An 18,110-nucleotide genomic window follows, 5' to 3' on the forward strand; every position below is an offset into this window, starting at 1 on the left:
TAAAGTAAGCGTACGTTTATTAGCAAACATATTTTTTGCATGTTTTTGTACTCACATAGGGCTCCATTTGTTTTATCGCTCGATAAAACGGATCGGCCACTTGCCACGTTGTCATGATCGTGAGATCGACAGCCAACAATATCCCGACGACCATGAACAATTGGTAATCTTTTATAACCTGAATCACGATATGAGCTCGTTAACGTTGAACACGAAAGTGCGCTCCGTGCTCTCGCTATATAGTCGTTAACGAGTTACCTTTTTATTGAGCTTCACATCAGTGAATATGGAATGTACACGCCACGTTTTCGAAAACATGGAACCAAAGGCCAATGAGAAACCAGCCATCAACAGCCACGCTCGAGCCGTACAGATATACGGGAAAGCCGCTACGCTCGATAATTGCGAGTCTAGTCCGAGGAAGATAACGCTGCTGTAGGTCAGTATACAACCGATGATGATAAGGTTGTTCAGGTGGGGCGATGACATTTTGATGTATCTGTAATATTGAGTTTCGCGTGTAAACCGCGCACTGGATTGGGACTGAGAAAGTAAGTCTGGGAGCCAAATGGAGGAAGCACGTGTTAGCACGAGCGTGTTGCATAATTGTTACATATTACGGCGGAGCCGTCACCTTTGATTTCTGTATCTGATATTGATGGCGAGAAAAATGGATGCCAAGACGATACCGACACTAGCGGCCGAGGCTAGCACCGCGTACAGCGTGATGTCCACGGTGGAGTGCTCGATGATGCGAACCGTCCTGTCTTTCGGTGGCGATTTCCCATTCCATAGCGAGGCCTTGTGTCTCGTCAGATCCAGAATGCCAGTTATGCTATCGTACTCGCCTACGTTTACCTCGCGACCGTCTAAAAAATTCACATTTCAATCAAGAACGCGGCGCACGCCGCGATAAAATATTCCTATTTTGTATTAAGAGCGATTTATTTCGAGCAATTTTTAATATCCGTATATCTGTATTACTATTAAAATCGAGTCGATCGCGGGAAATGTACGCACTGGTCCGTAAATTACACCACTCATGCGAAATACCCAGTCACCGATATCGAGCAAAAAAAAGAAATAGCACCTAATTGAAACTGTATTCGAATTCGTATCCATAGCGCAATATAAAAAAATTCTTTTGTCGAATCGAAATTGCATTCGCGTTTTCTACATGACACATTTTTCATTTGAATTCCTTCATTAATTGCTGAATTACAACCAGTACGCTGAAATTTATTTCGAAATAGGTATTTTATCTGTATGGTATTTAATTCTAAATGCGAAGAGTTTTTCTCTTTTCTCTTTCTTCTCCCCGCGTCGGCTCCGTATCAAGAAGTAACTTACCCAGAAATTGTTTTAGAAGAATGTACGCTTTTCTCTCGTTGTCGTAGAAGCGGACCGGTCCCTGCAAAATGTTAAACACAAATGTTCTCACATTCACGTCGCGTTATTATACAGAAACGGTTACCACAGGCGATCGGGATCGTGAATCGGATTTTAAAATAAAAGCCCGCTCACCGATTCAACTCTCGCTATCAACTCATGCCAATTTGCCCCGCTAACTCGCCCGGCGGTTTGTCATGTTTTTGATTTCGTTTTAATTTCAATTCGGTTCACCACCGATCGGTCCCATTCTCCCGCTCTGTTATTGCTACCGTACATGTATGCATCCCCTTTTTACTAAAACGTGCTCAACCGTAGCATTGCAAAGCACTGCGTCACGAGTATATATACGAATGAAAGAAAGAGAACAAAGAGAAAAATTGCGAAAAAAGAAAGGGAAAAAAAAGGCAACTCATTAAGTTTGCCGGTAACGCTCGCGCGGTTAGGTGTACGTAGAAAAGTGATGCCTGCGCTTGAAGACACTTGGGGGTCGGACAAAAAGACGGTCAAGTGTAACACGCGCGGCAGTGCGAATGTTGATTACTGAGAAACACAGCCTCCTTCGCATCTCTCTGTCCATGACAGGCACAAAGTGTCGGGTAGCTCGTCGTCACCAAGCCCACGCACACGACGATCGAAAGCAAGGGTTGTCGCTGGTCTAATGAGAGAATGTAAAGACCCGTTCTCCAATCTTCACCCTTCTTTGTAAACGTCTTCTTCCTCTTTTTTTCTTCTTCTTCTTCCTTATTCCTTATTCTCTGTCGTCTTTTTAAGCAAGTTACTCTCGGTTCTGCAATGCCCGGGGCAGTCTCACGGCAACAATAGATATCTCAATGCCCTCGACACAAATAACAACTTGGCGAATTGGAGCTAAGTGACGCGAATCAATCGAGCGGGGAAAGAGAAATATTTTGCTTTGAATTGCGGAAATTATCGTTAAAAGGCTAAAGCTAAAGATGATAATCCAAGCGAAATTCTCTTTCCTCCGTGAAATACAAATGTATGTCACAAAACGGTATGAAAGAATTTACGTCTTCAGAATTTACTAGGGCGATTACGCGAAAAAAAAAATCGTATAAACAGAGATTTTTATTTTAATCAAAAACGGCCGCATAGCTGTGAGAAATAAAAATCTTACAATCTTTTCATCCAAAATTCTCATTGCAACCCAAATATAACAAGCGATATACAATATTAATATTATAATTTAAGAAAAACGAAACGAAGCACTTAAAAGTTAAATTATATATTGTATTTGTAGTAAATTTTCAGAACGATTTTCAAATTCAATATTTTAAAATATTAAGAAGATTATCAGAAAAATTAAATTTATAAAACATTAAAAAGTCTTAATCTGTTACAGATATCTAACTTTTTAGATATCTTTTAGAAACTCGTTAGCAACTGATGGCGTCAACGAAAAGTAGAAAATTAGTATAGACTTCAGGACTGTAATTTTTTGAAACAGAATTACTTGATACAACAATTTTCTTTCCTAGAATTTTCCGTTTATCAGTTATAATCGAAATCAAATAGTAAATACACGGATTAGAATTACAATGTCTTTTTAAAGGCTGTTCAAAACTGCTCATTAGCGATAAAACAGGAGCAGAAAACTCGAGTAAGATGACATTTTTGTCGTCTTACTTATCCAAGATGATCTGCCCAGAAAACTGCTGCTGCAGCTTTTTACTCTTACTGTGTGGCACGTTCCATAATGGCGTTCGTTTTTAGCACTAAGGGTTTTATGTCGAATGACATTATCCGGCTTGTGTTCGGCGGAACACAAGGGAGAAGGGGGGGCGTCGTTGCGGCGCGAAATTGCGAGGCGGGCCAAGCTTACCGTGACACCGTCAAAGCTTGTATTCCTGAGGGCATCGAGGAAGAGCTTCTCCCACAATACGTCCCTGTACCGAAAGTCGGATATAGTCTGGTTACGATGGAAGTGTCGTATCCTGCGCGCGACATGTTTCACAGCCAGCGCGACCGTCCAGATACCATCGTACGTGTAACCGTGGAACCTGGAGTACTCGTTACCCCGTCTCGAATCGTACTCTTTCCAATACTGGTCCGGGGTCTGAGGGGGTGAAACACATAAAATCGAATAGAGACGCAACAGGCGTGCCCTCGCATATGACGAATCTCAAAGACTCGTCGTATATACGTCGTTTCCATTTGAATCGTTCTCGATCGCTCCGAGGCGCGATTAAACGCAATTTTCGGGGATCCGTATTCCATCAGAAATGCAATCGAGCAGATATGCATACCTACGTACGATACTCGAAGTACCGTGCTCCATCTGCGGATTTCTGCAACCAATCTGAATCGCGATTCTTCCGTAATCCTTTTAGAATCGTATTCAGTTATTCACGTGGAACGGAAGAAATAACATTACGTCGCGTTTCTGCCGAGGAAAGAAGACTTCGGATATGATTAAATTACATTTAACGATCTTTCGATCAATTCTAATAATTTAGAGGTTCAAGTAATTTTTAAATTAAATAGGATCCGACTTCCCGGAGCGATCCGCGTGGATTTAATCGAAAACCAACGATAAAAATTTCAATGCACAGTTCACTCACGATTCCGGACGTGGTGTGTTGCTCCTCGGTCGTCAGCGGAAGCAGATCCGCCAGGATGACACCGTGAAGGGCCTCGGACAGCTCGGAGGGGGCACATCCGCCACCCGGGCGCAACCACCACTCTCTGGTGTAAGTCCCGATGATGACCCACTGATACTTTCTGCCATATAAGCCAAACCTGTAAGCCTCACAGAATATCCGTCTAGCCCACGCCTCGTTGAAATTTCCCAAGAGGATCCTCACGTCTCTTTCTTTAAGCTTTTCGAGTGCCGTTGTCACCTCGGTAGCAAAGCTCTGCGTCTCCACAAGCTCCATTTTGCTCTCATCTAGGTCGGCCACCAACCGATTGTGCACCTGGAAAGAAGATTCGCAGGGAGAGTGTGACGAGAGAGAAAAAAAGAGAGAGAGAGAGAGAGAGAGGACTCCTGCAACTTTCAATCCAAATGCTTATCACGTGCCATAACGTGAACGCATTCGCGCATTTAGCTTGTTCAAGCAGGCCGCTAGCGACGGCAAATCTCCATTTATAATGTAAATGGAACAGTTGCTGCATATACATCACCCACGCCCGCGAGCGCACGTGGAGAACGACGCGCTCTCGCGACGGGATTAATTAACCCTTTCATTTCCTCGAATTGCTTGCAACTGTCGAGAATCGCTGTTTGAATCACTTTCTTAACGGTATCTAACGCGTGGAAAATGTACAAGAAAGTCTTGAGATTTTTCAAGATTTCCTATTTTCATTTTACGTACACCGAGTTTTTATATCACGAACAAAGGAGAGGGTATTCGCTGAAGAAACGGAATCTAAGTTATTAAATTTAATTACGTTTGCGATAAAAAGGTACAACTTCGAAAAGGTAGTACAGAGTACCCGTTTCGAAGTCGTAATACCTTAAGTTCATAATATAGAAAATTATTTTAAATTTTATAAATTTTATTTTCTCTCTCTCTCTTTTTTTTTCATTATCAGTTTTATTATCAGACAAGTACTCTCTTGACCGCTGCATCAAGATTAACTTTACCAGTGAGTATCTGGGCTCGTTCTGATAAATCGTGCCGACCCGGGTCCAGTTGAAATGCAGAAGCAACGCCACTCTCGGTGCATTGAGGGCGTTTTCCGACGGCACGACCCTAAAGAAATTCGGGAAGCTATTGGTTGTGAACATAGGATGGGTGTCCGCGTAGCTGAGCTGCAACAATAAGAGTAGAGAGCGAATGTTGATAAAAAAAATCACATCTCCTACGCGTTTGTTTCCGTTTTTCTATCATCCCCCTCAGTGCGTGTGCACGTGTTTGTGTGTTAGTATGCAAATAAGCAAAAAGAGCGAGGGAACTGTCTCCCGCAAGTCATGAATATTTACGACGACGTTTTACCGTCGCATTACCTGCGTAAGGCGCCAGTGTTTCGAGGCTTTCGCTATCGGATCCGTGACTTGTGTGCAAGCTCCGCCGAAGAGTATCACCTTGTGCGGCCCGTTGTGCATCATGTCGAAGAACGCCTTCATCCCGACGGCGGCACTGCACTGCAATATATGCGATTTATTACCTACGTTTCCCTTAATACTTTCGCATTATGAAAGTATGAAATTTCAAGGCAATCTCAAGAAACGTCTGGTGGAAATCGAGAAAATATCCGAGATACGAGAAAATGAGAAGTACTTAAAAATCGCAAAAAATATTGGGCGTAATATGGCGAAATGCGTCATATGTTACTTTTTCTCATGTTTTCACGGTTCATGTTTGCTTTCAAGATGAAAAGTGATCATTTCTTATATCGAAAATCTTCTTTGATATTTGCAGAATCAACAAGTGTTTGGTGTACAGCCAGAAAGTAGAGAAGAACGGAGAATAGAATGCCAAATCGGCAGGGAGGAGAAAATATTATCATAATATCGGCGTTGTTCTAATTATCGAAAGATTAGTCCGGAAGCTTGTGCGGGATTAAAATTGTGTATTTATAAATGCGAGTAACACTCTCCACACACACGCACACACTTCGATTTTATTTACCTCGGAGAGGAAGCACAGAGAACTCTAACTAGTGGTATTATAATGGTTTTTTTTATAATAAAAATAGGAAAAGTATTTTAAATATTCCGTCGAAGGAAAAACTTTGTTCTCAAAAGTTGAATTTTTACTAGAATAAATATAATGCGAACGGATAGAATGCAAGCGTTTTGTGCGTTGTAGCTGAAATAACAGTTAAAGCAGGAATAATCTTTGAGCTATGAGTTATCTTGGCGACAGACGATCATTGGGACTGACATCGCATATTCCGTTTGAGTCGCGATGTCTACATACTCCTTTGATATCAGCACCGTTTCGAGTGTTCTTTTTCACATGGAAATTGATTCCAACGTATCGCTACATTCTCTTTGCGTTCACCGTGGATGACCCCGTTCCGAAGACAAGATGGAAAAGGATATAATTGTACAGATGAAAATAGGAATTCTGGCTGGACAGAAACGGAACGAGTCCCTATCTGCGTACGAAGCGCTGAATCTATTATGAGCAGTCTGAGATTTCCACACAAAATCAATCAAGATTATTTTCAAAATAGATATTTCGCGCCGGCAACATTTTCTGAATCGCTCCCCTGTTGCTGTTGCGCCATTATTTTTCTCCCATGCATTTTCCGTCCTCATAATTCGCAAGCTACTTACATTATCTCGGGTTAATTCTTTATTTAAAAATTCATAAAGGTGAGCGTGACTGTCCTTCACAAATTTTTTTTTTAAATTATAATCCACATTTATCGCTACTTAGAAGATTCCGTCTCACGTTTATTGCACGTCCCCTCATTTTATTTTACATCGATTTCCGATACATTGGTTATCACGAAGCAGAGATAAAAATCCGTCCTTGGAAATTATGTTACGAGATAGATTCGTGCAACTTGAGGAAGAACTCGTAAGTTCATTAGTCACCGTTTAACGATTCGCTCCATAGCAGAGATCTGAAAAGAAGAAGCAAGAAGAATAAATTCAAGCCTGTTTCAAATACGAAGTGCTATGGAAACGAGAAGAGGTATCATTTTATCAATCTCGACTAATAAGGGCTATATTGTCGCAGCGAATAGTAAAGAATAATCTACCGTTACGAAAAAAAAGATGGCATCAAGAAAAGATCTCTTTGCGCTTGGACGTCTCGGGTTAAATCACGAAAGCGATATCGATTGAACGGAACGGTAGATAACTTAATTATGCGATTGCGTGTCGTGGAACGCTCATGCGGAAAATTCGACGCGTCGATTTCCAGCAGTAATTTCTTTCGCGAAAGAAAATGGAAAGAATTAATTTTAAACTACATCGCTCGATTACACGGTTGAATTAATCAAATCCGATGCGCATCGATTGGCGAGCAAAAAAATGCTGCTCACAGTGAAAAATATACGAAAATAGCCAGTCGCGTCTACACGCGTGTTTACTGTAACTACTGGTAGAGTACTTGAAAATACCACGTGGTCTCCGATTGTGGAAAACCAGAAAAACACAGCTCACAATATCCTTTCGGCAAGTAGTCGGAAGTGATTAATCTTTCCAGTCTTTGTACAAGCTGCTCCACTTTTTGTCGTTAGCTCAGCTTCCTCCGGGGCTAACTTGGAGACTCTCTCATAATTCGATATGTCTGGAAGTCTCAGCGATTTTCCGAGCATAAGCGCGCAGAGTCGTAAATCGCGACACGATTCTCCGGGTTCAGCGAACGAGAAATTATGTTGTAGAAAAAAAACACTGTTTCATGGCTGTTTACCTTCCATTGCGAAGAAAAGAGGGATAATGTTATATTACGTGGCTATGCAGACTAACGTTAAATATATATATATATATATAAAATATATATGTAAAGAGCGTCGCGCTTTATCGAAAGTACGTCAAGTATATTTAACGAGATAATCTCGTTGCATTCTTTCATTCCGGTCAGCAGACGCTTCGGGTGTAAAGCACGCGTGTAGAAAATTTCCGACAGCTCTCTACGTCCTTTCTGCCATATTTCGAGAAAGAGAGAGAGAGAGAGAGAGAGAGAGAGAGAGAGAGAGAGAAAGTCGATAAGAGAACAAAAAATAGCAGCTCGAATCGCGCGTTCACAACAATAACACCCCGTACTTTTGTTAAAAGGCGCAATAACCGCGTCTCTCGTTCTTTCTTTCTCGTCAATTTAGGGAATGAAATAAAATTCCACGCTTCCCTCGCAGACGGATGCTGTGAAAAAGAGGGTAAGTAAAACCAAAAATATCTTACGTCGTGTGTCCTCCGCAACCCCTTGCGTTTCTCGAAAATGAGAAAGCTGTGATTTACACTCTCTCGCAGTTCCGCTCAACGACTCGCCCGCGCATTGTTTTTCATAGGCATTGCACGACCCATAGCTTGCATAAATTTCCATCTATAATTTAAGGCGTGCGCGACTCGCTCGCTCGCGGATCCGCGCCACTCCTTCGGATGCAGACGTCAGCCATGAAGGGACCCAATTCCGCGAGACTCTTTCGCGCGAGTTCGTATGGGTATCATATATACGTACATGTATATACTTCCAGACGCTACAGAGAGAAAGGTAAACGTTAAAGTTTTCTCCCCTCGAAGTTGCAGTCGCGGTCGGGTATCCTTGACTCGGGTGTGCGCTCCTACTCCAGCAAGTTTTCTCCGCAATTTCCCCACGTCTACCTCTCTAGGTCGGAGCGACTCGAGAGGCGGCTAGGAGGACTACGTATATATTTTACATGGTCGACGTGCAGACGTGCAGACGGGAACCGGAACGTCTCGATGTCTAAGGTCTACGCTCGAAAAATACCTACACGCTCGCACGGCGCAGCGCGGCGAGAAATGATAATGGCGAGATAGAGAAGTCTCGCGTCTGTAGAACGCGCGAGCGCACATAGCGGAGCGGACGATCGTTCATTTTGTGGTGGGATCGAAGAGGATTTCGCGAAATTCGCGACGATCGCTACCATCGCGATCGCGGCGGTAAACAACGCGATAAATCGTCCCGCATCGATAGCTCCCTAATTCAGCGGAAATTGAGATACAAGTGGCGGTTGCTGGCTGGATGTATCGACCGATGCGCAACATCGGCGATGGCTGGCAAAGGCAAAGCCCAACCCTCCTCCCTCTCCTACATACGCGATCTCGATTCTCTCACCCTGTTTCTCTTTCTCTCTCGGGACAATGCGTTCACCCGTCAAATATTCTCGACAGATCCAAATGCGTCACGTTCACGCGACGAATTTTGCTCGGAGCTGCGATTTCGGTGAGTTTAATTCTCGATTCGTAAAGTGGAAAAAAAAAAACGTATTCCGCATCTGTCCCCATTACCATTATCCCGAGTGGAGATCATTTTCGCGCGGCTGTAACATGGTGATTCGTAATAACGACTTTATATGTTCCAGTCTCGATGCGCTGAGCGAATCGGAGCGTGTTTTAAAATGTATAATGTAACAGGGTGGCACACACACGAAAAAATCAATATCAATAAAAGTTTTATTAATAACTAGCTAGCGAGTTGTCCGTACTTCGTACGATCATATTTCTGATGCTGTTTCAAAACGAAAATATTTAATAATTAATTCGATTAATTTTTAAAAATATTACTTTTAAAAAAATATTATTATGCCGCTGTAGAACTATGAAGAGGGATTAATGTTGCGTCTGGTGTTAAAATTCAGATAAAATTGATGGCTTTTTTTAAATAACGTTATTTCAAATAAACAAATAAATGGAAACAGATTAAGAATTATTCGATTAATTATTTTACAAAAATATTAACGATATAACGGTTTCGACAATATTGATAAGCTGTTTTCAATTAATATTGTTTTGAAAAAACAAATATATGGATTCGACTTTATTATTAGAATAAATAAAAGAATAACGAATGTCACGTTCGCCGCCGATGGAGGCCATTTTCAGTACATTAAAAAAAAATGGTAATAACATTGCGGTTGACCCACTAACCCATTAAAAATATAATTGTAAAGAGAATTTCATTAAATTTCCCACTATAACATTATTTTCTGAAAAATTTTAATAGCAAAATCCGAGGTGCGAAATTTCCAGAAAAGAGGTAGCGCTCGACGACAGATAATGGCGTGAGCATGGTCGCATACGGCCTGACGCTATTTTTATGCACTTGACGTCGAGACGCTGCCGTGTGATAATAATAACATAGCAAAATAACTTTTCAGGATGTAATAACGCTAACACTGAACCACCCTTTCCGCGCGTCAATCTGTGTAAAACAGACACACGGCTAGTCTGCTTTAAAAAATCCGATAATAGATTTAAGAGAAAGAACGAGATCAAATCGCGCTTTTCAAGTTTACAAGTATCAAATTTCATATTTGATATTTTGCGATAAATATGTATATACATTTTATATCTCTTTCATTTTCTAAAAGTTTTCCAACGATAAAAATTGATTCGTTCCTTGACCTAAATTTTATATTGCATTTTCGCACGTTGAAATCCAATTCTATTTTCATTATCTAGTTTCTACGGACATACATAATATTTTTGGATAAAACTTAAACAGATTCGTATTATTCGTATTATCACTAACGTTCGAATCATGAATTATTAATTGAGTTGAACATTGAACAGATCGATAAGTGGAATAAAAAAGTACATATATGTCTATATGTGTAGTCGTTTAACTGAAATATTGAAAGAATCGTAGAAACAGATCTATAGGGTATGATCGTGAATGATAAGTCTACGATGACGTTGCATAAACGCTAAATTTGCTTCTATCATGCCTTATCGGTTTCTCATGTGTGTTCAGCGCTATATATATATATATCTAATGGTGGAAAATGTTTTTCTCTCATGAATATCCACCGGTGGGTCTTACATTTTGTTCTCAGCCCGGCATAGTTATCCGTATACACGAGTTATATGGATTTTATGTATACCGATAGAATGTTCTCGTCCCTCGGAGCAACATTAGTTTGGCCGGTTTTATTATATTACGTATTTATATTACGAGAAATTTCTTACGTACATACAAAAATCCTACATCCGATAGTTTTATTATGTTACTTGTTTTTAAGGGACTCTTTTTTAAAGTACACAAATTCCAACCATCCGACAGTTGTATATTTTTATTGATCTACAATTTTTATAAATGTACAAAAAGTTTTATAGATACGAGGAAAGGAATTTAAGTAGATTCGCGATAGCGTAACTCAATTTTACAATCATGCTACTAAGCAAAGAATTAGATATAATATTACATGTAAATAATTATAATCTACATTTTAAGAATTGAATTCTTTCGTACATAGTCTTCATATATATATTTATTATTATTTTTTAATAAATGTTGCAAATTTATATACGATGATTTGAATTACCAGAAAATTATTTCTAAAGTGCTTTCTGTGATTTTCTCTTAAGATGAAATTTAAAAATTCACTACATTTATCTCTCCACTTCGCTACGTTATAGAGTATTGAATCTCCTATAAATTGATGTTTCATTAAATACATTTACCGAAATTGGAAGCTTCCAAGCTATTAAAAATGAAATAGGATTTCATGATACTACTTTTTCTCTTACGTATTAAATTATATTCCTTACATTTCAATGGAAAACAGAAAGAAATGAAGGAGAAAAGTCATGACATTTTTATAAAAAGTCTTTAGGAATTCTGATCAGTCATCGTCTTCAATTTAACCGAAATTGAGAAATATATCTGGAGACTGACGAAAGAAGATGTAAATATCCAAATCTACGAATAATTGATCAATTTTCGATTGGACGTGTTATTTTTGTGCGCGGCCAGGAGTCTATAGAGTCCCTAGTGGCCTCAAATATATCCCCTACATTACTACCTATTAAATATCATTATTTATTCAACAATTGGGAATTCCGTTCAAGAATTATTAATCTTAATCTAAGTAAAATTGAAAGAAATAAATATATTTCACGTTACAAGCGAATTAATAATTTATTAATTTTTAACGAGTCTTGTACCATATAACGCTCATAACTCGACAAAGGACTTGGGTGGATCCGTAATCAAATAATAATGAAAAAGAATCAGTCTTCAACAATACATAAGAACAGATAATTGGAAAAAGGAAAAAGAAAGACAAAAGGAAAGAGCGTAACATCGTGTCCCAGAAAAGAAAGAGTATTCTTATTGAAAAAGTGATAAATCCACGAAGAAGAGATAAATCCACATTCAGGGATTCGTTAACTATACATCGTTCAGAGATTTTACTGTATTTTATTATATTTTATTATATTTCACACAGGACAGGGAAGATCACCAACTCACCTCCGTGTCGTTCCACCACATGTGCAGCCGATAGTCCCTGAGTATCGTCGGGTGCTCGTTGATGTGCTCCACCGCGAGCTTCACCGCGGGCATGACGCCGCGGCCGATGTGACCCTCCGGCACGTGATTGCCGTACGGGAAGAAGCCGGCGATGTAGACGTCGCGCTTCTTGCTGCCGCCGAGATTGATCGGCTTCTGGCCGACGCATTCGCCGATCATCAGCAGCCAGCAGCAGTATACGATCGTAGTGAGCAGCATCAGCGAACGATGTCTCGAGCTACCGCCGATCACCGTGGTGGACATTTCCTCGGCTATCCTCATCCCGTTCCGTCCTCTCCCCTTCACCCAGTCAATCCCGACGACATCCCGCGATGTAGAGGTAACTCGCGCTTTCATCCCGTGTTCATCCGGATCACCACCGGGTACAAGCCCGACGAGATGTCCCGCACGACGATCGACGCCGCACGTTCACCGACTTCCGCCCGCATGACGGAAGAAACGACCCTGGAAAGTACCTGGGTACCTCGACGCACGACGTTGCCCTGCTATTCCCCGGCGAGCGAATCCGCGATCGATTTGTTGTACGACGATCGCTTCCGTTCTCGAGGCAACGCGCGTCGCATTCCTGACAATTCCTGATTCCACGTCGCACCAACCACCCCGGGATCGGATCGTGACTCCACTCACGAGAATAATCCGTGATAATTACGTATTGAACGCATTACGTGCTCTACACACGGAGAATCGGCTCGATCGGAGATATCGTCAAGTGTCCGGATATATCGTAACTCCGCCTTCTCGATACAGCAACAGCGGCGAAAGAGTCGATTGACGCTTGCGTTTCCGCAAATTCAACGGAGTCCGGTTAAATGGATAGATGGTGGTTCGTCGCGGAAAGCCGCGGGGCTTTGTGCTCTCGACATCCAATATGAGAACGACAGCAAAGAGAGCTGCCGATATTTCGCGAAGGGCACGTACCCGATTATCTCTATCGCGAATTCGAGTTTCGAGTTTCCGAGCTCGCGGGAAACGTTTCTCTCTCTGGAACCGACGGGATCTCGTCATAAACGTCGCGCGCTCATCAGAAATGCTCGTCGGTCTTTATCTTAATCCTTCATTCCAGACGATCGCACCTTAACGTCGCTCGTGTCTCATCGCTTCCGCAACTCGCTCCCAGTTACATCTACGAACAAACTCGAGAGTCAACTAGTTATTTGTTTTGCCAGATTAGAACACCAGTTAGAGTGTAGGGGGTGCGAAGTAAATCAAGAATATTATCAATTCCATTGCCTCGCCTGTTCCCGACGACTGGCGTTGGCGATAGCTCTGTCGGGGATTAACGGAGATTAATGAGGAACAAGAGCAAGGTTAACGAAGAATAATGAGGATTAATGAAGGAATCGGAGCACGAGAGAGATCTTGTCCCCCGAGCATGCGGGATATCAAAACCACTGACCTTAATTCTCGCAACGCGTTTCCCCTGCACTCGTGACGTGTTTACGCGAACAAATGGCACCTCCCATGAATACCTCTCCGAAAAAAAAAAAATGATTCTTTTAAAATAACTTAAAAAAAAGTCGAGTCTCTTTATTTATTTTGTTTTTTAGGTACCTATAATATTACGGTATCGTCGTTCACGCTTTATCGTACATTCAAAATTAAAGCTTTATCTTGTTTAGTGTCATTGTCGGTATATGTATATATATATATATGAAGCATCGCTTCGTCTCTCGCGCATTATCAAAGTAGATAAATAAAGTTCGAGAGATTCTATCTAAAGTTTAATCCCGCAGCCGCGAGGCGCTATCGAGCCGGGCAAAGGGATGAAACCGCTTTACATTGTCGCCGTTAACTTACCGGCTCCGACAGCCGACCTAGCCCACTTTCCGCCGCCATTGCGAGCGCATTTGATACACGCGACTCGAACCTGTGCCTTTAGAAATAACATATCCTCGAGGCTAGCGGGAATTTAGCGATTGCAGATCGCCGACGTTCCACACTTCCCCGACGTCTCGGATGTTGGTGGACGCCACGTGAACTTTTTCGCTTCTTCTTCCGTAGCCTTCCGTAGTCCACTTCCTGGAAAACGTATGAGAAAACATCTCTGATCACAGACGAAATCGAATAAGTCTATTTATGCCTAGTCCCAGAGGCAAAAACCATTTCCTCTCCCCTTCCGCCTCCCTCTCTTTCTCTCTCTCCCCCTCTTCCCCCTTCTTCTCGTTGTCAGTCTGATAAAAAGAAATTGTCGCCCGAGAAAAATTCTGTGCGCGCAAAATGAAAAATATATATCTCGTGACTGTCCTACTGATGTGACTTTCCGGCATGAGATCGTATATAAGTTAATTGATACAACGCTGACACACTATTATTTCATCGAATCCAGCAATATCGTCGTATTATCATTTTACAGGATTATTAACGGTGAGGAATGATCAGGAAAATTGAGACGGAAAGGGGCGGCTTAGAGCAAAGAGGATTGATGGCGATGCTCGGAACGGTAAGATTATAGGGATGTTAATGGCTTAGGAATCTATCCATAATGAACATGGATTTGAGGTTGATGTAAACTCTGTATCTGTTTGCGTGTATATGTATACGTGTGTGAGAGAAGGGGAGGGGAGGGAGAGGACAGAGAGATAGCGTCAAGTGGGGAAGGAGGAAAATCCAGTGGCAGTATTTCGGGAATGTGTGAAACTGATCTGCCAACACGATGCCCGCAGGATGGTTTATGTTCGGGCATGAGAGCCAGTGATCTCGCCAGTGTTATTAACTGAGGATGACGTGAATGACAGGATCGTATCGCAAACTTTTTTATGGAGATTATGCGACGACAGCGGCAGAAGAGAAAAGATATGGAACGGCGAAAAGTGGACGAGGGAAAGATATAAACGGAAAGGGTGTAGAAAGTCGACGTATGCAAACGCGATCCGCCATTAAATTTACAAGAGATACCTCCTTACTCTAACATGACCGTCCGACTTTGGGAAGGAGGACGCCCACAAGTTTCCCTCCAGACCTTCAGTCTCCTCTGTTTTTTTTTTTATTGGTCGACTTTTATTATAGCAAGACAAACTTCTCGCTTGATAAACATCCGCGTGGTTGCGCGCGTTCTTTAAATTCGAGCGGAACTTCCACAAAAGTGTATGCACTACGAAGAATCGTAAAAATGTATGCGAACTTTCTTTGAAACTATGTGAAACCTGATAAGTTTGGGTGGATCCCAACATTAGTGGGACGACCATTTCATTCTAGCAAAATTTCCAAGTTACGTCGAACAATAATTTTAGTTCCCGGCGAACGAACGTTATTCTACGAAAGAGCTACAATAATAACTGACTACTCGTACTAAGCAATAAACCGTTGTGTTAATTCCTTTACGTTATTTTGTTTTTTAATTAATTATTGACTTTTTATTGTTAATAAAAATTTCTAATAATAATATATAATAATTAATTTAAAGATGTAAAGGATACAAAAGATTAATAACAGAAGAAGATTAGATAACTTATTCCAATAACAAAAATCTCTCCTTTATCTTTTTCTTTCTTGGAATTCTTTGAGATCAAAGTCGAGAAAGGTCTCTATCGAAAGATCGAACACGAGAAGCATTTCAAGCCAATCAGACCTTCCGCGAAATTAGAGCTATAAAATTTGAAACGCGCTTCGATCGTCGTCGCGATTGGCCGATGCGTCAAGAACGGCTCGTAGAACGACCTCGTGCAGTACTTGAAATGACGATCGATGCATTCCCAGTTGACTTGCTACCTTTTAGAACCATGTACATGTACGTCAATGTTCTAGTCCGACATAGAACGCGATCTTATTAAAGCTGTTTGAAGCGTCCGGTTGCTGCAGTTTCTGCAATAAAGCGCTATGAAATTTAAACTTTGGGTCAAGAAACTAATCCAAGATCTTATTTTAAATGCGAAATTAATATAGAGATTAATTACTTCGTCTGGAGCCATTCGAACGTCGCTGACCTCATAGTGTTAACGAGATAAAAGCGACTTTAAAATAATTCAATATCCTATTCACTTTTTACCCTGAACCTTTCCAGATGAGACTTATTAAGGTGATAACGTAATTACGCCAACCATACGGTTGTAAGAGTTTTTGCGAGAATTAATTACGTCGGTTATACCGGAGAGGACGGACTAAAAATCTGTTGATCACGAGAATTCCGAATGAGGAAATAAAAGGTGGCGTGAGAATGGAACATTATACAACGTCTCCCGGATCTCTAAAGGTTAAATGTAACGTCGATACATTTTTAATCACATTTCGTATCGTTCTGGCCATCGGGCCATTCCGTTTCACGGGCGAATCATTATTCGTCGGTATTTAGTTCTCAATGAGTTCGTTCGAGAGGCACTTTCCTATCTCATTGTCAACAATCTCGACTAGTAGCTTCGGTTCTACATGGAGAGAGTGGGAGAAAAGAGAGAGAGAGAGAGAGAGAGAGAGAGAGAGAGAGAGAGAGAGAACACAGTATTGTGTCGTGCCAAGTGACTCCTCGAGATGACCTACAATTGCTGTTTAAGTGGTCCGGTACGAAGCCAGTTATTACACAGTCGTAAACGGTCGTGTTCAATTTCCTGTCGTGGAACATTCCCCTCTCGAAGGCCCCTTAGGCTTTCCCGATGACAAAGAGCGCACGAGGGATCTCCGCATTTTGAACGGTAAACAACAACGGTGGCGTGCTTACTCTCACTAAGAATCGTGTCGGAGAAAATAATTCTCTTTCCGTAAGTTTCTTCCCTCCCTGTTACATCTCGCTGCCGTCCCGCTATTCAGACTTTTCCGAGAGGTAACTATTCTCCAGGGTGCCAGGAGGTCTATTTTTAACTTATGCCATACGGCGTACGACAACGACGAGAACGATTATTTCTTGTTGCGATCAAGTAATTCTTCTCTTTTCCGGGGCACCGGAAATCTCGTGGTATTCAAAGTTTTTCTTTTTTTTTTTTTTTTTTTACCGAGGGAACGGGAGGTTTGTTAGTTCACCTTCCATTTCCCGCGCTCCGGCTTCGGTACTATCCCGGGGTATCTTCTTCAGCGTGCCACTTTAACCGAGGGAAGAATACCTCGACAGAGGTGCTGTACGCCACTGTCACAGCTCCCGGGATCTTCAGGGTACACAAACACTTAGCCGCCTTTTTAGCTTCGATAATATGAAAGCGCTCATCCCGTCGTCGTCGCGCGGCAAGAGGAATATAATTTTCTCAATTTAACCCGGCAGTATTTATTACGCTATCAATATTACGATAGGTACGATCGAACGTGAGCATTCAGTTACACGGACTCGTGCGACTCTTGTCCGCTGAAACATTTTTTTCTCTTTCTCTCCTCTCTCTCTCTCTCTCTCTCTCTCTCCCCCTCTATGGTTCTATCTCTTTCCGCGTGTAATAGAAATTTCGAGTACTGCGGCGTTTTGATGAAACATGATTCCACTGTTGCGAGATTGTTAAAAAAAAAAAAAAATCAAAGTATTATTTTTACCGACGAAATCCGACTCTATGAAATGTTGAGAATTTAAGCGTAGTGCGTTTCATATATATGAAACAAAAAACATGCAAAAAGATTCGCATAACTATACGAATCTGAAAACGACAATGCATCTTATTAAGTTTGATAAATCTGGGCCGCGGCGTGAAATCCATAAATTTTTACTAAACCTATACCAGAAGTTGTATGGAGAAATATTGCTATCTATCGGTTTTTGGAGGGCTACATTTATACATGCGACTGCATGCATATTGCACGCCCTTTGACCCATGGGAAATATAAATCGCCGCGAAACCGATTCTCTCTAAATAATTAATCCCGTCGTACTGGCCGCCGTGACCGCACTATCGCTTTGCA

The 18,110-nt window shown here is 41.5% G+C and overlaps 1 protein-coding gene across 8 annotated transcripts in view; it reads right to left on the reverse strand.

Annotated features, from left to right (window-relative positions):
* GABA-B-R2 (gamma-aminobutyric acid type B receptor subunit 2) overlaps positions 1 to 18,110 on the reverse strand; it is a 32,748-nt gene that overhangs the window by 10,002 nt on the left and 4,636 nt on the right. For 6 of the 8 annotated variants that reach the window (XM_087414387.1, XM_087414398.1, XM_087414381.1 and 3 more), the window contains 10 exons: positions 14,103 to 14,324; positions 12,246 to 13,428; positions 5,360 to 5,497; positions 4,997 to 5,164; positions 3,972 to 4,325; positions 3,233 to 3,466; positions 1,351 to 1,411; positions 635 to 869; positions 259 to 499; positions 56 to 178 (listed from right to left, as the gene is read on the reverse strand). In XM_087414387.1, the coding sequence (XP_087270513.1) occupies positions 56 to 178; positions 259 to 499; positions 635 to 869; positions 1,351 to 1,411; positions 3,233 to 3,466; positions 3,972 to 4,325; positions 4,997 to 5,164; positions 5,360 to 5,497; positions 12,246 to 12,641 (1,950 nt within the window). In that variant the 5' untranslated portion in view covers positions 12,642 to 13,428; positions 14,103 to 14,324. Of the gene's footprint in view, positions 1 to 55; positions 179 to 258; positions 500 to 634; positions 870 to 1,350; positions 1,412 to 3,232; positions 3,467 to 3,971; positions 4,326 to 4,996; positions 5,165 to 5,359; positions 5,498 to 12,245; positions 13,440 to 13,701; positions 13,777 to 14,102; positions 14,325 to 18,110 lie in introns of all 8 variants that reach the window. The other 2 variants (XM_087414383.1, XM_087414391.1) reach the window with 2 other exon arrangements.

The sequence above is a fragment of the Acromyrmex echinatior genome, chromosome 1, assembly GCF_024713525.1.
Source record: "Acromyrmex echinatior isolate Ae372 chromosome 1, ASM2471352v2, whole genome shotgun sequence".
In the NCBI taxonomy this organism is placed as follows: Eukaryota; Metazoa; Arthropoda; class Insecta; order Hymenoptera; family Formicidae; genus Acromyrmex; species Acromyrmex echinatior.